General features: G+C 43.7%; 1 protein-coding gene across 2 annotated transcripts in view; it reads left to right on the top strand.

Annotated features, from left to right (window-relative positions):
* The window catches only part of LOC107395492 (matrilin-2), a 135,229-nt gene extending 114,167 nt beyond the window's left edge, over positions 1-21,062 (top strand). For both annotated transcript variants that reach the window (XM_054740497.2, XM_070550858.1), the window contains 4 exons: positions 19,780-20,190; positions 20,268-20,420; positions 20,639-20,731; positions 20,848-21,062. In XM_054740497.2, the coding sequence (XP_054596472.1) occupies positions 19,780-20,190; positions 20,268-20,420; positions 20,639-20,731; positions 20,848-20,903 (713 nt within the window). In that variant the 3' untranslated portion in view covers positions 20,904-21,062. The remainder of the gene's footprint in view (positions 1-19,779; positions 20,191-20,267; positions 20,421-20,638; positions 20,732-20,847) is intronic.
* Positions 21,063-25,365: the final 4,303 nt, after the last annotated feature.

The raw sequence follows: 25,365 nt of genomic DNA, 5'->3' as shown, positions 1-25,365 counted from the left end.
ATTGTTGAAGCTGCTGGAGTTCAGCTTCAGTGTAAGCAGGTAAGGTGGTACAACCTAACATTTCTTCACTTGCATAAAGGTCAGGAACTGCATCGGAATGAATGGCAAGGGATTCTACCAAAGTAACTGCGGGTGGATCATCCTGGTTTTGGTTTAAAAGATGTCGGTGACCCAAAACATGGATAGTCTCTGCTGAGAGAACTTCTTGGCTGGGAGATGTTGCCAAATGATGAGATGCAAACTGCTTCACTCTTTCCCTCTCTTCTAGAGATGCATGGTCATCGCTTAGCGTTTCCCGAGGACATCTAGAAAGACCATCGGCATCCTGGTTACTCTTGCCGGCGCGGTATTTGATGTTGAAGTTGAACGTTGAGAGAGCAGCAAGCCAGCGGTAACTGGCTGCATCTAACTTTGCTGACTTCAGAATATAGGTCAACGGGTTGTTATCCGTTATGACTGTGAATGTTGTCCCATAAAGGTAGTCTTGGAACTTTTCTACCACTGACCATTTTAAAGCTAAAAATTCTAGCTTATGGGCAGGATATCGCTTTTCGCTGGGTGAAAGCCCTCGGCTAGCGTAAGCGATTACTCGCATTTCACCATCCTGTTCCTGGTAAAGGGCTGCCCCTAAACCAGAGGTACTTGCATCAGTGTGAAGGACATACGGTAACTTGGTGTTAGCAAATCCAAGTACCGGGGCGGTACAGAGTTTTTCAATGATTAACTCAAAAGCCTGTTGACATTCAGGAGTCCACCGATTTGTTAGGGGCTCTTTAAGGTTGTAGTATTCGTTCTGGCAAGGACTAACTTTTCTGCCCTTCCTGAATGGTGGATAACCTCCAGTAAGATCATTTAGGGGCTTCACTATTTTTGAGTAGTCCTGGACAAATCGGCGATAATACCCCGCAAAGCCCAAAAATGACTTGAGCTCCTTGAGTGTCTGAGGTTTTGGCCAGGTGCGAAGGGCATCAACCTTTTCGGGGTCAGTTTCAACTCCTTGGTTAGAAACAATGTGGCCTAAATACCTCACCGAGGTCTGAAAGAACCGACATTTAGAAGGTGAAAGTTTTAACCCATTTTCTCTTAGTTGTTGGAGGACGTGTATAAGCCTGGACTCATGTTCTTCTAGTGAGCTTGAAAACACTATGATGTCATCCAAAAAGACTAGTACTTCCTTGAGGTGTAGGTTGCCCATACACTTTTCCATTACTCTTTGGAAGGTACTAGGGGCGTTGGTAATGCCCTGGGGCATGCGATTAAACTCATAAAACCCCAATGGACAGACAAAGGCGGTCTTCGGCTTATCACGTTCTTCCATCTCTATTTGGTAATAGCCTGATTTAAGGTCCATTACTGAAAACCATTTTGAGCCGGATAAGGCGGAAAAGGCTTCTTCAAGTTTGGGGAGTGCATATGCATCACGTATTGTCAGGGTGTTCAGCTTACGGTAGTCAATACATAAGCGGACCTCCCCGTTCTTTTTCCGTACCACTACTATTGGGGAGGAGTATGAGGATTCTGATTCCCGAATAATATTAGCCTCCAGTAGGGTTTGCAGGTGTCGTCTTACAGCCTCGTTGTCATTTGGGTGAATTGGCCGAGATCGTTGTTTGAAAGGTGTGTTGTCGTTCAAGTTTATGTGATGTTTCACTTTTGTTGCATGGCCAAAATCTAGATCATGGCAGGCAAAAACATCTCCATATTCGTTCAGTTTATTTGTAATTCTTTCTTTCCACTCATTTGGGAGAGGAGACTCACCAAATTGGAAGGTTAGTTTTGGTTGGGAACTCGGATTGGCAGGTTGAGTGGTTGCAGCACAACATTGGATGGTATCTCTCCCACTAGTTTGTGCAGGTAAGTCATGAATATGTTCTGGGGTGTGCAGTTCTGCTATAACACAACCATTGGGAAGTGTAATGTCATGCTCTGTCTCGTTCCTAACCCAGACCGGTAACTTCTGAGGGTGCTGCTCAGGTAAGTTCACAAGACAGCATTCTACAAAGATTCCACCCGGTAGGGTAGAAGAAGATGGCTGCTCGATGATCACACATTTGCCAGCGTGATTAGCTTTGATGTAGCATTCTAGGGTCATTCTCCCTTGAGCAGGGACAACATGTTGTAATTTTCCTCTCAGTGTCATTAAGCCAACTCTTCCAGTGGAATCCTTTGTGTTCCTCAGTTTGAGAGTTCGGAGGATTTGCCTATAGCCATAGACTGGAGAAAGTTCATTTGCATTTTTTCCATTACAATACTCATCATAAACTACATCAAGTACATTGGTACCAATAAGGACTGGTAGATCACCGTTTGATCGTACGTCTGGAACAACCAAAGCTAAGGTCGAGACTTCAGGCTCTGCCTCGACAAAGTCTTTGGGAAATTTTAAGCTTAGCTCTACATAACCCAGGTATGGGATGTTCTGACCACTGGCAGCTTCTACTTCTAAACATGCAATGGGGTGAATGGGATAATCTGAGAGGTTTGCATGATAGAACGATGATGACACAGTGGTCACTTGAGACCCAGAGTCTAGGAGACAGTTAACTCCTGCAACTGTGACACTAGCAGTACATTTCTGACCTACTAAGCTTTTTGGTAGCTGTATCTGATCATCATCTGTAGAATAGGAGTGAATGAGTGTTTTGGTACCCATTGTTGGTTCTGAATCTGTGGTGGGATGCTCTTGAATGGGTCCAGTCCCTGTATGTCCCTCTACAGGAACTGAGGTCAGTTTAAAGACAGTTTACTTTGTTCCTCGTATGCTTGTTGTTTTTGCTTGAACTCTCTCTGTTTAGTTCCAACAAGTTGTGGGTTTGGGTCATTGCTACATGAAGGCGCTATGTGGCCATCCTCACCGCATCTGAAGCAGTACCCTGGGCGGGGTTTCTTTAAAGGTTTACTTTCAGGTAAGTAGCCAGGGTTTGGATCAACTGGATGTTTGGTCTTTTTACTGGGTTTCGTAGAGGACTTATTAGTGGCACCGGACAGGGATGCTTTAAGAGAAGCCATCTGGACTTGTAGCTTGGCAAGCTGTTTTTCAAGTTTCTGAGTGTCAGCTTTAGGGGTGGGTGGCTTTTCAATAAGAGTAGAGGGCTTTGTCTCGTCATTATGCCACTGGTTGCACTGCGCTGCTTCATCTACCTTTAGTGAGTTTGTCTGAACTTTGCTTTTAAAGGTGCCAAAATGTTGTTTCATTCGGTTAGACTTAGTCGCGTGTTTGTCCTCTTCTACTCTGAGCATTAGAAGTAAGTCAGGAAATGACGGGGGTTTGTTTTTCCTCTGCTCAAGCTGCAGACTAGTAATAATACTGTTATCCCAACAGCCTCTGCAGAATTGTTTGAGCAGTTGTCGATCTGAGTCACTGGCAACCATGCCACCTCTTTTCACAACTTTATTCAGGGCTATTTGTAAACGTTGTAAGTACTCGGATGGCTTTTCTCCTGGATTTTGATTGGTGTTTAAAAATTTTGCGAAAAGTTCATCTCCATCGTCGACTGTTTCAAATGCTGAATCGAGGAGGCATATGTATTCGTGAGGAGTTGAATTTGGCCCAAGGTGTCTTACAATGTTAGCAGCGGGTGGGGCAAGGCTCTCAATAATCTTTCTGACTTTTTGCTGGTTAGATACATTGGGATCAGCAAGGTAAAATGCAACATTGCTGCGCCATGTGTCATAATCAGATTCAGGATAGGGACATGGAATTTTTCCTGAAAAAGGTCGAAGTTTGACATGCCCATGTGAAGGTGAGTCTGGATTGTTTATAACATGCTCCACGACTACCCTTTGGACTTCTGGAGTAACGAGCTGTTCAGAAGTCAAATGTACTGTCCGTTTCCTAGGAGAAGCAGATGCTCCTGCGCTTGTAGTGGACAGCGGCATGTTGTTAAAAGGTAGGTTGTTTGAAATGTCATCACCTCTAGAAAGAAGGCTTTCATTTATGTCCTGTCCTAGTAAAGCTACATTGTTAGAGGGCTGTGGTTCTTGAACTGCAGCTGAGTCACTTATGACCCCAGGATTAGTAGTAGACTTTTGGATTCGAGCTAGCTCCTCTAGCAAGACGTCTTCAAAACTAACACCACCACGTTTAGCCATACTTTGAACCTCAGTGAGGTAGTAACTAGTAAGGCTAGAACCTCTGCCCGTAGTATACCATTTCGACAACAACTCAATGTGATGGAAAACATTGGGATCGCTGCTGGGTCATCACATGGTAAAGTATCCAGTAAGAATTCAATGGGTTCACCTGATTTGAATTCGACAATGGCAGAATCTTTAAATAGTACATCGTGACTGGTTACTTTAACAACCCTTTCTACAGAACCAATCTGTGCTAAATACTCAAGTACCTCATTGTCTAGCACAACACCAGTAATAGGTTTCACTAAAACAGAGTTGGGCACTTTAATGTTTTGTGTTTCAATAACTTCCATTCTCGATGGTGGTTACTTTCAAAAGGTTACAGGTGAAGCAATAAACCAGTTGCTCAGAATGTTCAGAAATATTTATATTTCCTACTTGGCTCCTGGCTGGCTCGCCAAGATTTGTGTAGCACCTATAGAGGGGACTAGTTTTAGTCAGGTACTAGACATCTACTAGGCTCTATCTACAAAGAGAATTAGGAAAACCATCCGAAAGTTGAACAACGGTGATTTATTGCTTCACCCAGCATATAAAAAAAATAAATAAAATAAAAAGAGAATGTGTGGTTACAATATTTTCAAAATCAAATACAATACCCAAAATAAGAGAGCTCCTTTTCCCCAAAAAATAAAAATAAATATAGATGTTGATCTTTAGGATTCAGTTCTTGAGCAACGTTGCTACCCGGGTAGTGTTTGTGTCTTATCTGTAGATCTGTATGGATTTTCCAGTTCGTGAAGGTTCCTCTGCGAAAGGGTGTCTCGGCTGGCCACACCGTTTACACCTGTCCGCAGTCCATCTGGGCTCGGCTCGCCATCACGTCAAGAATGCAGAGTCACTATAAAACCAATCGGGATCTCCACAAGCTAGCTCTCAACAAACGGTTACTCCCGTTGCTCACAGATGACTCACAAGGTTCCAGCTCGCTCCGTTCAGTGCACAGCCACGCATATGCTTGGAGGCGAAAAGTGAGTATGTTGCACGTCTATAGCTCAGGTTTCAGAAGGTGTAACCTGCACCCTGGTGGGCATTTGTGGTATTACAGTTCAGACAACATAAACAGGTTTAGTAGCCCAATACTTCTCATGGGTTACACATATATATATATATATATATATATATATATATATATATATATATATATATATATATATATATATATATATATATATATATATATGTGTGTGTGTGTGTGTGTGTGTGTGTGTGTGTGTGTGTGTGTGTGTGTGTATATTGGTGGCAACCCCCAAACTTACTGGTGGACACCTGCGGTTAGGGATGCTGTCAAGATGAAGAAGGAGTCCTATCAGGACTTTTTGGCCTGTGGGACTCCAGAGGCAGCTGATGGGTACTGGCAGTCCAAGCGGAATGCAGCTCTGGTGGTCTCGGAGGCAAAAACCCCGGCATGGGAGGAGTTCGGTGAGACCATGGAGTGAGACTTTCGTATGGCTTTGAGAAGATTCTGGTTCACCATCCGGCATCTCAGGAGAGGAAAGCAGTGCGATGCCATCACGGTTTTAAGTGGTGAAGATGTGCTGCTGACCTCTACTCAGAACGTTGTGGATTGGTAGGCAGAATACTTTGAAGATCTCCTCAGTTCCACAGGCACGTCTTTCAGTGAGGAAGCAGAGTCTAGGGCTGACTTCACTGATATTGTCAAAAAGCTCCTCAGTGGCTCTGCAGTATCGCATAGACATTAGAGGCACTTCAACTAGAGTGGCAGACTGGGGTGGTGGTCCCCCTATTTTTAAAGGGGACAGCAGAGTGTGTTCCAACTACAGAGAGATCACACTTCTGAGCCTCCCTCATAAGGTCTATTCAGGGGTTCTGGAGGAGAGGGTCCTTTGGATTGTCAAACTTCAGATCCAGGAGGAACAATGTGGTTTTCGTCCTGCTTGTGAAACACTGGATACGCTCTATACCCTTAGGAGGATCCTAGAGGGTGAGTGGGAGTTTGCTTAAACCAAACTACATGTGTTTTGTGGATTTGGAGTACAAGGCCCTTTGATATCTGCTGTTAGGTCACAGTAGGGATGGGTACTATATTCAGGCATTTTTAAGGCACTGACCAAATTCTGTGGAACCGACCATGGACTGATTCATGTGACATGAAACAGTGCCTTCTTTTGGTACTTGCCACTTACACACTAGCATTCAGTACCTGACTTCAACGATAGACAGCAGTGCATGCGCAAGAGCATTATTTCATCAACAGAGAAAGCAGCATGGTTATTATGACAGATTTTGACAACACTGACAAAGGTTTAAGTGAGCTATGATCATCTTAAGACCTGCTTCTGCAGGTTAATAAACTGTTTAAGATAACATTATATTGGTAGTTTAGCTTCCATTGCTACCAGCTAATGGTTTGTTTGCTTTCTCCTCAGACAAAAGAGATATGATCTCTCTTTTTAATTCTCATTAGAACTCTAGCTGCAGCATTTTGGACAAGATGAAGCTTTTAACTACATTCTGTGGACTTCCTGATAACAATGAATTACAGTACTCCAGTCTTGATGTAATAAATGCATGAACTAGTTTTTTAGCATCCCTCCTGAAAAGGATGCTTCTAATCTTAGCAATATTCTGAAGGTGGAAGAAGGAGATCCTATAAACCTGTTAACCGTGCAATTTGGACGACATGTCCTGGTCAAAAATGCTGTTCAGGTGAGGTGATTGACTAAGCAGTTTCCTTTTTTGAAGCTCTGGTCTAAGGATGAGAACTTCAGTCTTGTCTTGATTTAAAAGCAGAAAGTTTTGTCATCCAACTTTTTCTGTCTTCAAGACAAGCCTGCAATCTACCTAACCGATTAGGTTCGTCAAGGTTAATGGATAAATGTAACTGAGTATCATCAGCATATTAGTGGAAGTTTATCCCATGCTGTCTGATGATCTTACCAACAGGGAGCATATATAGTAAAAAAAATGGTCCAAGCACTGAACCCTGTGGTACTTCACAAGTAACCCTGGAGTATGATAAAGATTTGTCTTGTACATTTACAAAATGAAATCTATCAGACAGGTAGGATTTAAACCAGCCTAACGCTGTTTCTTTGATCCCTACAACATGTTGAAGCCTTTCTAAAAAAACATTGTGATCAACTATGTCAAAGGCAGCACTGAGATCTAACAAGACTAGAACAGATACAAGATTCTTATCTGAGGCCATGAGAATATCAATTGTAACTTTCACTAATGCAGTTTCAGTTCTGTGATACTCTCTAAAACCAGACTGAACAAACAACACTGACAAGGTCAATGGACCGACAACACATTCAGACGCAGACAGGGTTTTATACACAGGGGCAGGATGATTGGGAGATGAGCTGCAGGTGCGTGGGGAGAGAGAAACTGAGGAAACCTGGTGAAATCAATTTACTAATTAGGGAGAGGAATCTAAGCTGAGGAGGGGAAATAAAACATAACCTATGAATAATAACCAAACCTAAAGACTAGAAGAACAATTCCATGCTGTCATTCTTTTTTTAAAACACAGAAACGGTTCCGTTACCTGTTTTGTTGCTACGTTTCGTCTGCGGCTGCAGACTTCCTCAGGCTGACGCTGATGGTGGCTGTTACGGCTCCAGTTTAGGATCCGGGCACAGGTAATTAAATGAAGGTAAAAGGAGTGGGAGGAGTCATAGGGCTGTTAAATAACAATATCTTTTAATAACATAAAAGGAGGGACTATAACCGCCTCACAGGATAATACCAGTTACACAAAGGGAAAAAGGGCTGGGGAACCAGCCCCAGGAATAAAATAGAACAAAATATACCAAGCTTTCTGGTTTAGCTGGAACCTCTAAAACTTTACAAATTAAAGGCTGGTGTTCTACACCTCTGGATCTAGATAAACAAATCAAATAAACGAAACTATAACCACCGTCTGTCTAGCGTAGGACCTCTAAAACACGCACACTATTCGATTACAATCGGACACGGAACTCAACGGGAGTGAGGAGCAGGGAGACAACCCATGGGTAAGAGTTGCTCCTCGAACAGCTGATCCCACGTCATCTTTATCCTCTCCGGCACAGCTGACATAATCAGTCCTCATCTCATGCAGCTGGACTCTCCGCGCTTCGACCAGGGTTCCTGGATGACGACACTGCCACAAGTTCATTTTGAGGGAATCCCCGACGTCGCCATGGAGACGAGACACCCTTCCTGGTTCTCACGCGCCGACAGGTTTCTTCCGCTATGCCGCTCCACAAGGAGTATGCCATAAAAAAAATGAAATACAATAATAACCACAAGCACTTACAGGCCCCACTGAATAGGGGACGTAACACTTCCCCCTGTCAAACAAAGTTGTTCCTAGAACAACTTACTCACACCATCCATACTTATCTATTGAACGTTCAACTCCTAGACAAGCAGTCAGCAATAATGTTCTCAGCGCCCACCTTATGGTTGATTTCTAGGTTAAACTCCTGCAACAACAAAGCCCATCTCATCAGCCTGTGATTTTGGTTAAACATGCGATCTAAAAAGGTCAAGGGGTTATGATCAGTATAAACTCTTAATAGTTTTGCACTGGAACCAACATAGACATGAAAATGACGCAATGCCATGATCAAAGCAAGGGTTTCTTTTTCAATGGTGGAATAACGGCTTTGGCATGAACTGAACTTCTTTGAGAAATAGGCGACTGGATGATCTATTAAGTCATCATCAGCCTGGAGAAGAACAGCTCCGGCTCCAACCTGGCTGGCATCAACTTCTAGAGAGAAAGGTTTAGACAAGTCGGGAGCTTTTACAATGGGTGCACTGGTTAATAATGACTTACAGGACGTGAATGCATGCTGGGCCTCTTTGCTCCACATAAAAGGGACCTTGGTACTCAATAGATCTGTCAACGGGGCTACCACGGATGCAAAGTTCTGACAAAAACAGCGGTAATAACCAGCCATTCCTAAAAAACGTCTCAACTCTCTTCTGTTTCTAGGGTCAGGGAAATCCATGATAGCCTGGGTTTTGTCCTTCAGCATACAAACCCTACCGTGCCCGACTTCTTTGCCTAAATATGAGATCGTCGCCTTTACAAACTCACATTTAGAAAGGTTAATGGTTAAACGTGCAGCTTTCAAGCGGTTGAACAACTCTGTAAGGGTTGTGACATGTTCAGTCCATGATGCCGCATGGACAACAATGTCATCCAAATAAGCACTACAGTTCACAAGGTTAGAAGTTATCATGTTAATTAACCTTTGGAAGGTCGCAGGCGCATTCTTCATCCCAAATGGCATGACATTGTATTGGAGGAACTCATCAGGGGTAACAAACGCAGAGACATCCGAAGCCCTTTTACTTAACGGGACTTGCCAGTAGCCTTTTAACAGGTCAATCTTGGTCACAAAACTAGACATACCCACTCTGTCGATACAGTCATCAATACGCGGGAGCGGATAAGAATCGGCAACTGTTACAGCATTTATTTTCCTGTAATCTGTAATAAGTCTAGGTGAGCCGTCAGGTTTTTTCTCAATCAAACAAGGCGAACTCCATGGACTATAACTGGGGACAGCTAATTCATTTTGCAACAGGTAATCAGTTTCTTGTTTCATTAAGGCACGTTTCTCAGGACTGGCCCTATATGGATGCTGTTTAATAGGGGTGTTCGTTAATAGTGTAATTTCGTGTTGGCATACATTAGTTACTGTTGGAGTGTCCGAGAATAAATCCAAATTAGCATTTATTAACGCTAGTATATCACCCCGCTGTTCCGGTGGTAAATGCGATAACTTATCATCTAGAGCAAGCAACGCCTGTGAGTTCTTCAATCGGGGACTCACGACCCCAATGGAACTTTGTCTTAACTCTTCCTGAGGTTCGATGGCCGGGGGGGGAAACAGCTGCGCACACTGGTAACTCTCCGGACACCTCCTGAGTTGGAGAAAGATAAGGTTTCAAGAGGTTGCCATGACAAACCCTAACAGAGTGCTTTCTACCAGGAGTATTTATCTTGTAAGTGTTCTCGCTTACTTTACCACTAACCACAAATGGACCGTCAAAACGTACCGACAATGAGTCTCCAGTGACAGGCTTTAACATTAATACCTGGTCACCTGGTTGAAACTCCCGCAAACTTGCCTTTTTATCAAAGTGAGCTTTCATGTTTACCTGTGCCTCCTGCAAGTGTTTACGAGCCACTTCATTGGCCAAATGCAGTCGTGATCTGAAGGACTTAACATATTTGTTGACATTCACCTTCTTTGCACTCTCTGTTTGCAAGAAATTTTCCTTCAACGCTTGCAACGGACCTCTAGGTGAGTGACCAAAAACCAGCTGAGGCGGACTGAATCCCAATGATTCTTGTGAGGCTTCTCTTGACGCAAACAGTAGGAAAGGTAAACCTTCATCCCACTGTTCTTTTGAACTGTAACAGTACTTTCGCAACATGCTCTTTAAGGTTTGGTGCCACCTTTCTAACGCTCCCTGCGACTCTGGATGGTAGGCTGAAGACATTACATGCTGGATCCCTAATGTTTGGGTCACCTTTTTAAATAGCTCAGATTTAAAGTTAGAGCCTTGGTCTGTCTGTAACACTCTCGGAAGGCCAAAGAGTGAAAAGAAATTAGTTAGAGCTCTGATAACTGATTTAGTTGTAATGGAGGCCAGCGGTATTGCTTCAGGGAATCGGGTAGCGGTACACATTATAGTTAACAAGTACTTTTTTCCAGACTTGGTACGAGGCAACGGACCAACACAGTCAACTATTATGTGGTCAAACGGGTTCCCTATTACGGGAATTGGAGTTAAAGGGATTGGCTTTAAAGGTTGGTTTGGCTTTCCCACCATTTGACATGTATGACATGTCATACAAAATCGAGCAACATCCTTCTTCATACCAGGCCAAAAGAAGTGATCAAGGAGAGCCTGATAAGTTTTACGTATCCCCAAATGACCCGACCAACGGCTTTCATGCGCTAGAGCAAGAACTTGATGTCTGTAACATTCCGGAATTACAATCTGGTTAACACTAACACTTGGGGAAGTTAACTGTTTTGGATTTACCCACCGTCTCATTAAGAGATCGTTCTCCACATAGTAACCAGAGGACGTGTCATCTGTGTTAGCCACAGCCTCAAAACATTTGCTTAGTGTTTTGTCATTTTTCTGCTCCAATCTCAAGGTCGAGCGAGAAACTACACGTTTGGTTGGACTATCTTTAATGTCTTGTACTTCGGTTTCTACTGAACTGCTTTCTTCAGACAGTTCATGTAGGGGAGAACTGAAGTCTGCTTCTTCAAACAAAGAGGATACATTCATGAGATCATCACCGCTTTTAACTGCCCCTGCTCTTGTGACAACACATGAGGGGGAGATACCGGGGGGTGGATTTACACAAGTTAAGGTCTGAGGTTGGGTTATGACTTGTGGGACAGGAATTACAGCGCCCCCTGCAATGTCATTTCCTAGCAACATGTGGACCCCGGCCACAGGCAACGTCTTGCATACAGCCACTTTAAACTTTCCTGTGACCAGTTCACTCTTCAAATTGACCTCATGCACAGGACACAAAATAACATCAGAGGAAAAACCTCTCAAAAGTACTGAAACATTTGTACAACTGGGAACATTAAAAGGAAGCACAGACTCTAAAATCAGTGTCTGCGAGGCTCCTGTGTCCCTCAGTATTTCAATTTGCACTGAGTCTGAGTCATTCTCACCCACATGGACTGTGCCTTTGAACACAAACGGATCAAATCCCCTATCTCTGCTTTGCACATGCCCCTTGAATGCAGTTTCTGCAATAAAACCAACTTCTCTCTGAGATACATCTTTCTTACTCTTTAAGATTAGACAGTTCTTCACAATGTGTCCCAACTTATGACAATAGAAACATCGTGGCTGTGAATTTCCACTGCTCACACCGGGCGTCCTCTGTCTGACGTCCTGGGGTTTTACATTGGTAGGCCTGTTCTCAATCTTTATACGATGAGTCAGCATAAACTCATCTGCCAAAACTGCAGCAGCAGATAAGGTATGTACCTTTTGTTCGTTTAAATACAGAACAATCTTCTCTGGAAGACACCTTTTGAACTCTTCCAGTAAAACAAGCTCTCGTAACTCAGTCAGACTAATCACTTTTGACGCCATAACCCATTTATCAAACAAAATGCTTTTCTCTCTGGAAAATTCTACATATGTCTGCTCCTCGTCCCGTTTCCTAAGAGATCTGAACTTTTGCCGATAGGCTTCAGGAACCAGCTCATATGCCTGCAAAACTGCTTCTTTTACACGGTCATAGTCAGAAAAATCATGCACAGACAAAGCTGACATTACCTCTTGAGCCTTGCCTGTCAGTTTGCATTGTAACAGCAGAGTCCACACTTCCTGCGGCCAACTGAGTGAAGTAGCAATGCGCTCAAATGCGGCGAAGTAGCTGTCCACTTCGGCCTCACGGAAAGGTGGCATCAGCATCATGCACTTCCCGACGTCAATCTGGTCTGCAGCAGTCGTCAGCCCTTTAGTCGTCTGATCAGCTCTTCTGCTCGGCAGCTGCGCCTGAACCTCCAGCTCCAGTCGTTTCAGCTTTATTCTGGTGTCTGCCTCAAGTTCCAATTTCCTCATTTCGAAGTCTCTTTCACGTTGTTTATTCTCTGCCTCCTGCTTCAGGCGAGCCAAACGATATTGAAAGCGGGCGTGGTCAAGAGAATCGCTCCTCGAACCTGGAGAATCCGGGTCAAATCGTGGGGGAGTTGGTGGAGGAGAGTGACGGTCCTCACCCCTTTCAGGGGCCCTCATCCCGTCGGCCGCATCCTCTGTCGCACCACACGCCTCAGCAATGTCCTCCTCTTTACCTTCAACATAGTCCTCACTCTGAAAAGGCAAGACAGCAAGATCACTCAGGGGTGACAGCAGCTTCCTCCGCTCCATCACAGACAGAACCTCCTCCTTCAGGGTGTTCTTCAGCATGTGCTGAACCCCAGTGAGACCCAAGTAAGCAGCTACTTCTAATAAATCTTGCTTACGACACTCTTCCAGTTGTCCACGTGAAGGCGCCCTCATTAAGGTTTCCACGTCGAAGCTAGACATGATCACAAAAAAAGAAATTATTACAAACAACCCCACAACGAAACCCCACTTTGTTACTGAGGGTAACTGTTATATGTAACCGACAGATCCCGGACGAGCCCCCACTTTGTTACGGCTCCAGTTTAGGATCCGGGCACAGGTAATTAAATGAAGGTAAAAGGAGTGGGAGGAGTCATAGGGCTGTTAAATAACAATATCTTTTAATAACATAAAAGGAGGGACTATAACCGCCTCACAGGATAATACCAGTTACACAAAGGGAAAAAGGGCTGGGGAACCAGCCCCAGGAATAAAATAGAACAAAATATACCAAGCTTTCTGGTTTAGCTGGAACCTCTAAAACTTTACAAATTAAAGGCTGGTGTTCTACACCTCTGGATCTAGATAAACAAATCAAATAAACGAAACTATAACCACCGTCTGTCTAGCGTAGGACCTCTAAAACACGCACACTATTCGATTACAATCGGACACGGAACTCAACGGGAGTGAGGAGCAGGGAGACAACCCATGGGTAAGAGTTGCTCCTCGAACAGCTGATCCCACGTCATCTTTATCCTCTCCGGCACAGCTGACATAATCAGTCCTCATCTCATGCAGCTGGACTCTCCGCGCTTCGACCAGGGTTCCTGGATGACGACACTGCCACAAGTTCATTTTGAGGGAATCCCCGACGTCGCCATGGAGACGAGACGCTCTTCCTGGTTCTCACGCGCCGACAGGTTTCTTCCGCTATGCCGCTCCACAAGGAGTATGCCATAAAAAAATGAAATACAATAATAACCACAAGCACTTACAGGCCCCACTGAATAGGGGACGTAACAGTGGCGCGTCACTTCCTTCTTCGTTTATCCGCGGGCAGCAGAGGACGAAGAAGGAAGTGACGCGCCACCATCAGCGTCAGCCTGAGGAAGTCTGCAGCCGCAGACGAAACGTAGCGAAAAAACAGGTAAAGGAACCGTTTCTGTGATTTAAGAAAAGAACGACAGCATGGAATCAGAACCAAGACACAGCAAGAACACACCTAAGATGTTCACTAGAAGAACAAGATCAATAACTAATGATCTGAGGAGAAAGGGAGAACTAATAAACCGGTGGGGAAGGAACAAGGAAGGAAACTAAAAGAAAGCCTGAACCTATGAAAATTACAGGGAAAAACTAGCTAGATAATATAAATACAAAGGGAACTAAAGAATAAGCAAACCTGTGAAACCTGGTGGGAGCTGGAGACAAAAAGGGGCACAGGAAGCTTGGGTACACATGAGGGGGATCCTAGAGGGACACATGGAGGGACTGGGGAACACAAGGAGCACAGAACATGACAACTTTGGATAAAAATGGAAGGTTAGATATTGGTCTATAATTCATTAGGTCATCAGGATCCAGAGAGGATTTCTGAAGTAGAGGTTGATTACAGCAACCTTAAAATCCTGTGGTATGTATCCATTTACTCAGGATAGATTGATTATATCTAGAATGGGGGCAGTAACGAAATGCATCTTTAAATAATTTGGTTGGGATTGGATCTAAAATGCAAGTTGAAGGTTTAGATGAAGCTAATATTTTTGATAACTCTGAAAGCTCAACTGCATCAAAACGGTTGAAACACAGATGAGGTTCCACAGTTACCTCTGATGCTGCCTCACTTACTGAGGAAGAAGAAATCACATTAGGGAGGATGCTAATGATTTTGTTTCTAATAGAATTTATTGAACTTGTGAAAAATCCCATAAAGTCGTTGCTGCTCAGGGCTAAGGGAATAGATGGTTCAGAGCTATGATTCTGTGTAAGTTTGGCAACTGTACTGACAAGAAATTTAGGATTATTCTTATTCTCCTCAATTAGCGATGAAAAATAAGCAGTTCTAGTTTGTCGAAGCACAGACCCTATAGGTTGGTCGCCCCAAATAAACACTAACATGAGATCAATTTTGCTGCATAACACAACTGAGACCTATTCCAAAGAGACCACCACCTAGAGGCAGCCATCCACGCGTTCATCATATCTCACGTGGACTATGCTGACTTCATTCTGACCAGGGCAAGTGCCTCCTACCTTAACCAGCTGCAAACGCTTACGGTAGCGCGACTCGGGTTGCGAATGACCACAGTCACCAATTCTTGTCTGATCTCAGAATTGTGTGTACTGAAACTCTAATTTCCCTCTGGGATTAATAAAGTATTTTTGAATTTGAATTGAATTTCAATTGAATTGAAAGTCCAACACGCGGCTGCTAGGTCCCTCACAAACACTGATAGATGCTGTCATATCATCCCCATTCTCGTCAGTCTGAACTGGTATAGTGGGATAAACTCTTCCTTGAATGTTTTATAAGAAGAAGCTCCTATTCCGTCAGCTCCTGGTGACTTTCCTGATTTTGTTCGCCCGATTGCTTCTGTAATCTCTTTCTTTGTAATCTCTGCGGTCAATGTTGCATTCTGTTTTGAACCTATTGTTGGTAAATATAGATTGAATATAAGTTGTCTTAATATTTTTCAAATACTCTTTCAATTTCTTCTGTTCATATAGAATTATATCGGTTGCAGGGTCTCTTATTTTATGTCTATTAGTCATTCTTTGTTGTTTCCTTGTACGTCTAGCCAGGGCTTTGGTAACCCTAGATCCTCCTTCATAATAGGGCTGTGTTATAAACCTTGTTTTCCTCTGTACTTTGTTCTATAATATATCATCTATTTTTCTCTTACTTCCTTAATCTGGCTCAATGTTTCTGGATCGTTTGACTGTTGTGTTGTTGTTCAAATTCTTTTAGTTTTTCAGTTTGCCGCTGGTATGTTTCAAGTCTAACTTTCTTTAAAAATGCTGTGTGAGAAATCAGTCTCTCTCTAATCACTGCCTTCAGGGCATCCTACAAGATGGTCAAGTCGACCTCCCCATCATCATTTTCCTCTCGATATCGAATTATTTCCCCCTTTATCTCTTTAATTAGTCTTTTATTGTTCAGAACGCTTTCGTTGAGTTTCCATATTTTTTCTCCCATCAGTTAAGTAAATTTTAAAATAAACTGCACTCTGGTCTGACACATCGGCCAAACCTATTTCACATTCCTTTGCTTTGTGAATATTTCTTTTACTCGTTAGAAAAAAATCAGTTCTGGAGTACATGTTACATAGAGCCGAGTGATGGTGTAATCCCGGTCAACTGGGTTATCCCTAAGCCTAACCCTCGTATTCATGTACCTGTTAATTTTTTTGTTGTTTCTCTTGATGCTTGTAGTGTCTAACTCTTAATTCCAAGCTACATTAAATCTCCACCACACAATAATGTCTCTTCCGTTTTCAAATTTATGAGATCAAAAACTTTTCGTAAAATGCCTTTCCAGTTTCCGGAGGGGCATCCACATCGAGAAGTGTCACCCACTGTTTTTCGAATTTCCCCTTTATCATGAAACATCTTCCTTTTTTGTCATTGATTTCTTTAATCAATTCAAAGTTGTGTTGGAGATCAATGTCATCACACCCCTCTTATGATGATGCCCAATAGAACTGGAGAATTAATTGCTGTATTTCAACTTTTTAAACTTAACATGTTCTTCTTGTGGTAGATGCGTTACTTGAAGAAAAACCACCTGTGTTTTCTCCCTCCTTAATTTAGATACATTAAATTAATGTTCTTAATATATAGGCCATTAATAATCAGTGACACCATTATATTGTTATGCTGCACTGATTGTATCCCTCAAAGTAATGCTTGATCCCTCCACTGTAATGTTGTTAGTCAGGGTTTTCTCATAAGCAACGTATGAACAAACACACAAACTGGACCTCACTGTCCATGGGCCCTGCCTCCCTGTTGGTGGGAGTGGGGGGTGACTTTTCCTAAACAGGGCCCCCCATAGTGGACCAGGGTGTACTCAACATAGGCCTTCCCATACCAGTCCAAATATCATCAACTGAATAGCCCCATCTGTTGATTTGCATTTAATCACAAACATCAGAGAAGTTTTATTTATAAGAGAGGGAGGATACACTTGTAATCCCCCATTTCAAGTCTTCGTTAGTGAAACCCCTTCTAACTAAAATAAAGAGCCTCCAGACTGCCCATCAGAACAGACAAACATCACTTGTTATCTGAACTGTAATGAGAACCTGAAGACCTGGAAAATCAGCCCGAAGACAGGAGTAAACCTTTATAAAATGGTTTGATGTTTAATGTGAGGGCTTTACAACCAAAGTGCTGCAGGAGCAGCTGAATCCAACAGCAGAGCTACAAGCAGGCAAAAGTCATAAAGGAATACCTATTGAGTGGAATCATCACATGAACATTTTCCCTGGTTCTAATCCCTAACCCAGCCAACATGTAGTCTTTAACTTAAAACCTGGAGTTTTTGTTTCATCCAGGTTGCATAGCAACCCTTCACCTCCCTCTTTCTCTCCGTCTTCTTCTCCTCATCGTCTAAACTCTTGCAGCCTTCCTCTCACCTGACTTGGGTGCGTCGGGCCCCTGGTTTGTGACCTGCCTCTCTCCGATGCGTTGCCATGGGGACATTCCGCAGATCCGCTCCACCAATGAGGTTTTGTTGACGTGCTGCTCATCGGTTTCCAGCCCTCTTTTCTGATGTCCCCCGCTGCGTTTTCAGAGTTGTTGCAGGTTTTGGGCCCGACCGACCACTGGATCCTTATCCTGCTCAGTGCATCCGAATGCGTTTCATTTTGTCTTTCAGAGTCTTTTTAATTTCTGAGTACGATTTACGTTTTTTCAAATCTTCAGTGGGGAAGTCGTGGTTGAAAAATATCTGTCTCCCGTTGATTACTGTTTTATTTTTCCAGGCTTTAGCAAGAATGCTCTCTTTGGTCTCATATTTAAGGAAATGACCACAACGGACCTCGGGGATATACCTGGTGGCAGTTTCTTTCCAAGACTTCTGTGTGTGCTTTGAATAATGCTCGGTTTCCGCGGGTAATGCGAGCTCTTGGCGAAGGAGCCCCTCCACCAGTTGTATCACTGACTCGTTGTCCCGTTCAGCCACATTTCTAAATCCTCAAGTTGCAGCGTCTTCCATATCCTTCACTCATTCAAAGAGATGGTGAAGTTAATGATACCAGACAGTGATCCAAGGGGACCAACCTGCAGAAGCATCAGAAAACAAGTTCAGTGTAAACGTGTTTTCAGATAGGTTTCCTCGTCTGGATGTGATACGTAATCCTGAGTTTAGAGGTCGGTGTGAATCCTGCTGCACTCCGAGGTTTCATAGGAGGTTTTCGGTGTTTCTGTTTTTCCAACATGTCAGATTCCTTTCTGAAGCTAATCAGTGTGCTTCTTAGGTGTGTCCTTGCTGTGTCGTATCTCTAATTCCATGCTGTAGTTCTTTTTTAAAACACAGAACAGTTTTGTTTACCTGTTTTCCCGCAACATTTTGTTTGCGGCTGCAAACTTCCTCAGGCTGACGCTGATGGTGGCATCACTTCCTTCTCCGTTTATCCGCGGGCAGCAGAGGACGTTGTCGCCCTCTGCTGCCCGCTCTCCCCTCTCCGACGATGCAATCCCATGCGCGGTCCAACGTGTAAACTCCATCGTCCCTGTTCATGGTCCCACATCCACGTCTCCTTAGAGCAAGAACAACCAAAGCAAAGAACCAGAAACCCAGAAAGACAAGAACCAAAACCAGTGATAACCCTACCATACATCAAAGGCATAACAGATAAAATAAGAGCAACAATGAAAAAACACAACATAAACACACCAACAAAACCATACACAACAGTTAGAAACAGACTAGTACACCCAAAAGTCAAAATATCAGCTGGACTTAAATGTGGAGTCGTTTACGAAATCCCATGCAAACTCTGCAATTAAACATACATAGGAGAAACCGGACGCCAACTCAACACACGAACAATAGAACATAGAAAGGAGTGCGAGAAAGAGGCAAGTCAAAAACACACAAGAGCAGCAAAAGAAGAAGCAGAAAGTACAATAAAGAAGTCAGCCGTAACAGATCACTGCATAAGAGAAAACCATATAATGGACTGGGACAACACAAGGATCATAAACACCAAACAACAAAAATACAAAAGATGGATAAAAGAAGCAATCGAGATAAGGAGACGTGGATGTGGGACCATGAACAGGGACGATGGAGTTTACACGTTGGACCGCGCATGGGACTGCATCGTCGGAGAGGGGAGAGCGGGCAGCAGAGGGCAACAATGTCCTCTGCTGCCCGCAGATAAACGGAAAAGGAAGTGACGCGCCACCATCAGCGTCAGCCTGAGGAAGTTTGCAGCCGCAAACGAAACGTAGCGGGAAAACAGGTAACAAAACTGTTCTGTTTTAAAAAAGAACTACAGCATGTAATCAGTGTGCTGTTTGAATCTAAATCTGTTCTCTGACTGAGCAGAACTTAAGCATGTAAAACAAAACTTAAAAGCAACATCTTGTGTGTTTTATCCACCTGAAAGTCACAGGTGTGGCTGTGAGCATCAGTGTGTCGGCACCTCCGACTCTTACACCTGTACATGTTTTGAGGATTTCAAACCTGCTGATGATGATGAGGAAAAAGCTGCAGAAGTAGGATTTTATGTTTCATCTGTTGAGAAGCAACAAGAATAACTAAGGCATATTTTCTTGTCCTGACAGAGACAGAGTGCCATGACGGCATCATGGATGTAGTTTTTGTGATCGATGGCTCTAAGAGTCTGGGCCCAGCCAACTTTGAACTGGTCAAACAGTTTGTAAACGGCATGGTGGACTCGCTGAACATCTCCAGGATGGGCACACACGTCGGCCTGATCCAGTACTCCACTAAGGTGCGCACAGAGTTCACCCTGAGTCAGTATGTCACAGCGCAGGGCATCAAGCAGGCTGTGGCCCAGATCCAATACATGGGCAGGGGCTCCATGACAGGCTCAGCCTTGCGCCACATGTTTGAGTCCAGCTTTTCAGATAAAGAAGGAGCCAGGCCAAACGTCCCACGAGTCGGCATCGTATTCACTGATGGGAGGTCCCAGGATGATGTTTCTGAGTGGGCCAGGAAAGCAAAGACCTCTGGTACACCTTCTCCTCCTGATGCATCTGTGTGTAATCACAGCATCTCCGTGTAATCAGCTGCTTTCTGTCACTGTCAGGGGTCACCATATTTGCCCTGGGTGTGGGGAAAGCCATAGTGCAGGAGCTAAGCGAAATCGCCTCGGACCCTGATGAGATGCACCTCTACTATGCTGAGGATTTTGAGAAAATGGGAGAAGTTTCAAGGAAACTCAAGTCCAGGATATGTAAAGGTACTGAGAACAAAGGTGTTTCGAACCAAGCTGAGAAATCTGAATGATGAGTTTCAGGTCAGGTGGTTTCCATTCTATTTCCTTCATAGAATCAGTGTTTTACTGCCCCCTCCTGGTCTGTTGTAACATGGACCTGACAGCACAACCTAAAGCTCCCTTTTCCATACCATACAGGGACTGTTTATGTATTAGCTTACGTATTTATTTATGTCTCACAGAGACACCAACTGATGAACGTCGCTGCCAGTGTGATACCTTGATCGTGTTTCAGGACCACGTTGTGGAGAAGCTGAGGGACCTGGCTCAGATTAATATCCTTTTCTGTCATCTCTCACAGCTGGAAGATCTCCTCAGGCAGCCTCCTGTGTGGAGAGTGATCTGGTTTGGTTTTTTCATATCAATTCATCAAAATCTTTAACATGATTACTTGAAGCTATGACGAAGAAGCTGGAGACTCTGGAGAACCAGCTCGTACCTAAATGAAGACATGCTCCCTCTGATGGACTCAACCACTCATGCTGGATCATGTGCTGCTTGTAATATGTTAACTAATGATCTGTTAGCCCTGCACACATGTCAGCCTTTCATCACATTATAATTTTATTCAATGGAATTAAACAAAAGCTATTTTGGACATTACAATCAGTTTCTGCCAACATTAACTTTGTGTGATCAAAACTCATCTGTTGTCTTTAAATGACTCGAATCTCTAAAACGTTGCAGCAGCTCACGTGGAAGACTTTTTTTTTTGTTATGCCAGAAAAATATAATTTTCACCAGACATCTTGGTGTGATTTCTGCCGTAACCATGTAAATAAATATAACGGCATCAACCTCTATAGGAGTTCTGACATCAAGTTGTGTTTGTAACCCAAGCAGCTGTCCCCGTGTCCCGTCTGGCTGTAGAGCAACGGGTGCTGAAAACAAGGAGCAGTTTTACTCTCATAGCTGGAGCACTATAGCTTCAGCTATGATGCCTCACCTCATATCACAACTATCAGAAATATTTTCAGTTGTTCTAAAGCCCAACAATACGGAGACAGAAATGAAGGATGTAGAAGAATCTGCTTCTAGACCTGAACACAAACGAGGGGACTCACCAGAACCAAAATATCACTGTAACCTCTGACAGAACCACTCCGAACATCAGAACCATCCCCTTGGGTTGTAACACCTATTATAAGAAAGCTCCTAGTTTAGAATGAAAGGTGTTTCCCTCACCCTGTTGGTACACAATAAACCTGCTTAAGTCATCTGCTCCTTTCTTCTCTGTGGCATTTGTTTTTAAGTAGTTCAATCAAACTTAATTTATAAAGAGCTTTTCCAATTCCCACAAAGAATGCAACTCAAAGTGCTTTACTGATCACACACACACGCGCGCGCGCGCGCACACACACACACACACACACACACACACACCACTTATGGGTCGTCATCTAGACAATTGGAGGGGGCAGTGCTACCAGAAGCTTTGTTATAGCCAACGGATATGGGCAACTCTTCAACATTTACAATAAAGGCTAGGGGTCAGTTAATGCATAACAATATTTAACACACATAATCCCCAGTGCTGCAAGTCCATCAGCAGTGCTGAAACAATGGTCAAGCCATGACTTGGTATGCCAAGCTTCACTTATGTACGTATAAGTGTCCACAGGTAGCAGAACTCTACTTGAACGAGTTAAGTTGTTCTCTGCACAAAACCGGGTTCGATGGTTAGCAAACAAAGAACTATTGTCGGTAATATGTGCATTCATATCCCCCACAACATACACACTATAGGTGCCACTGTCCTGTATAAAAGCATTAATAAAAGCCACTCTATGAAGACATTCTACCTCATTCTCCCGAGATTCATAAGGAGTATAAATATTTAAAGTAATAAAACTATTACATTTATAAGGATATCAAATCCCAAAACACCAGTCCACATCAAGCTTAATCACATCATCAAGCCTTTTATCCCAGAGCATACCCTCACCTGTTCCTGACTGCGCTGCCACATCCTCTCCGGTGGGCCGTCACTCCTCCTCTGTTTCTACTGGCGCCATCCCCGCTCCTTCGATGAACCTTCCTCGTCGACGGGGTCACAACCGTCATCAGCTCCAGCCTGTCGAAGAGGCTCTGGTCCAGCCCGTCCACGAGGCTTTGTCCCCTTCGCCTGCAGAGCCTTTATCCCCTTCACCAGCAGAGACTTTGTCCCCTTCGCCAGCAGAGACTTAGTCCTCTTGTCATCCTGCAGAGACTTTGTCCCCTAGTCATCCTGCAGAGACTTTGTCCCCTAGTCATCCTGCAGAGACTTTGTCCCCTCGTCATCCTGCAGAGACTTTGTCCCCTCGTCATCCTGCAGAGACCTTGTCCCCTCGTCGTCCTCCTCCAGAGTCCCCAATCCCTAGGCTTCCCCTGGTCCCGGCTCCTGGTTCCCTGTCGCCGGCTCCCTAGGCTCCCCTGGTCCCTGGTTCCCTTCTCTGTTTGTCCTCTGTCTTGTGGGCGTCTGGTATCCGCCCCTTGGGGGGGGGGGGGGGGGGGGGGGGGGTGCACTGTCATGGTCTGCGTCTGCGTCTCCCTCATGTGTCTCCTTGTGTGCTCCATCCACCTCTAAGAATTCCCTTATGTATCTCTTTGTGTTCCTCATGTGTCCCCTGGTCTGCAGCCCTCCAGATTATCCCTCCCAGGTCCTGTGTTCCTTTGGTCTCCCCCAGTCACCCCTCTGCAGTTTTTATAGGTTCAGCTTTTCATTTAATTAGTCTCTTTAGTGTGTTTTCCCACAGGTTTTTGGTAGTTTTCCTTCCCCTTAGAATATTAGTTATTTTTGCTGGCTTTTCTTGTCTTTAGGTTTTTACTCTCAGGTCATGTTAGTTTCCTCCCTGATTAGTTAATTGCTTTCACTTGGTTTCTCTCCCCATACGCCTGCAGCCTATCTGCCTCTCATCGTGTCCCAGTGTATATAACCCTGTCTGCGCCTCTGTCTGTTGTTGGGTCATTGTCTTGTATCACCTTTGTCTCATTCCCCTCTCTAGAATTAGATCTCGTTTTGGATATTCTAGGTTTTGTTATTTGGGACTTTTAATTTTTTGTTTTTGCCTCCCTGCCTTTTTGGATTTGTTCTCAATAAAGGATTTTACGTTATTGCTCCACTCAGTGTTGTCTGGTTCTTTGCATCTTTGGGTCCTAACCTCCTCTTGGCTCCCCATCGTGACAGGTGGGGCTTGAGTCTGCTCTTAAAACCATGAACGTTCTCTGTGGCCCTGAGATCCAGCCTGTTCCAGAGGTGAGGGCCATGCGACTGGAAAGCCACCTTGCCATGAGTGTGTGTCCTGATCTTAGGGATGACCAGGAGACGGCAGCCAGAGGAGCGGAGAGGCTGTGAGGGTTCACATGGTAAAAGTAGGTCTGAGACACAAGAAGGCCCAAGACCAGTAAGACACTTAAAAACCATTAGAAGAACCTTAAAATCCATCCTGAGACGTACGGGGAGCCAGTGCAGTAATTCTAAACTGGTGTAATGTGCCCTGCCTCCTGGTGTTCATCAGGATACGTGCTGCAGAGTTTTGTAGAATTTGTAAACCTGAAATGCTCTTTTTGGGAAGACCAGAAAGCAGGGCATTATAGTAGTGTAACGTAACCAAAGGCCAAGTATTTACATCAGAAATAACTAGAAAGTAACGTTTCATTTCCAGACACAAACAGCATCACACATCCAGGGACGCATCGCATCTGTCTGCCTCCAAACAAGAAAAGCAAGGATCTACAACCATACACCCAAATAAGTGCTTTTCCTGAATTCCATTATCTTTGCAGAAGACGAAACCTTCTGCACGCTCACTCTGAATAAAGTTAATCTTCCTTGAATCATAAAGGACTTTTTTAAACGTGATAATTCCACAAGTGTCATATAATCATCTCTTGTTAGATCCCAAAGTGTGTGGATAATGTGTGCTTTAATCAAGGATGCAATGATTCATCCTCATCTTAAACTGCACCAGATCAGTGTTTGTTGGTTTAATAAGTTAATCTACCAGTATACTCATACATCATAAGATTAATATTAAAGTTTAACATTCACTTCACATAAATGTGTAAAAACATTTTCACTTCACACTAATAGTTAAACCCCGAGTATCAGAGTGAAGGCGTGACTTTCTGAGGACTTTGTTAACACCCAACAACATTTAATATGTACAGGGATCACTTCCTGGATCGTTAGTTCCTCAGCTGCCTTCTGGTTCAGCCAACCAGTGAGTAAGTATTTGGAACCATCCTCTCTTGTGACCCCAAGGTCAAAGCCTCTCTGCGACGCTTGCGAGTGATAGCAAACACAACGGCTCTTTTATGGGCCACCAACACCTCAGACAGACATGGTTGCATCTTGTGGCCAGTGAAAGCTGAATTCAATGGGAGCTACGATGCTGGATTCTCGTGTTCTCGAAATCCGGTGAACTCACAACTCGGGCTGTCTTTCCTCCTAAAACATCTAGCTTCCATTCCATCACTTCATCCATCATATGTTATCTGTAGAACCATCATTTCATTCATACTTTGTCATGCACAATCAATTAGTTTAGGAATGAGAATTAAAATCCTTTTTATAACTATATCCTTGACTCTGACTGGATTAATGTGAAGCTGATGGTCCCTGAATAAGTCAAAGAAACTCAAGTCTTCTGAAAAAACATTCAAAGACCAATCAGATTGATATTTCATATTTATATGGAATATCACATCGTATTGATCATTTAATAAATATGTAGCTAATCATTAATGCTACAGTAGTCTACTCTAATGGTGATAAAAGCATGCATCAGCGTCTCCATATCAGCTTGAGGGAGGAAGGGGCGGACTCTGGCAATGTTCTTTAGATGATAAAACCTATTTTAGTGATGTTTCTGAAGTGAGATATGAAAGACCGCTCAAAAATCACACCCAGTTTAGAGGGATTAGAAGA

This window comes from Nothobranchius furzeri, chromosome 5 (genome assembly GCF_043380555.1).
Source record: "Nothobranchius furzeri strain GRZ-AD chromosome 5, NfurGRZ-RIMD1, whole genome shotgun sequence".
In the NCBI taxonomy this organism is placed as follows: Eukaryota; Metazoa; Chordata; class Actinopteri; order Cyprinodontiformes; family Nothobranchiidae; genus Nothobranchius; species Nothobranchius furzeri.
The sequence above is the reverse complement of the archived record's forward strand: the minus strand, read 5'-3'. Positions and strand labels throughout refer to the sequence as shown.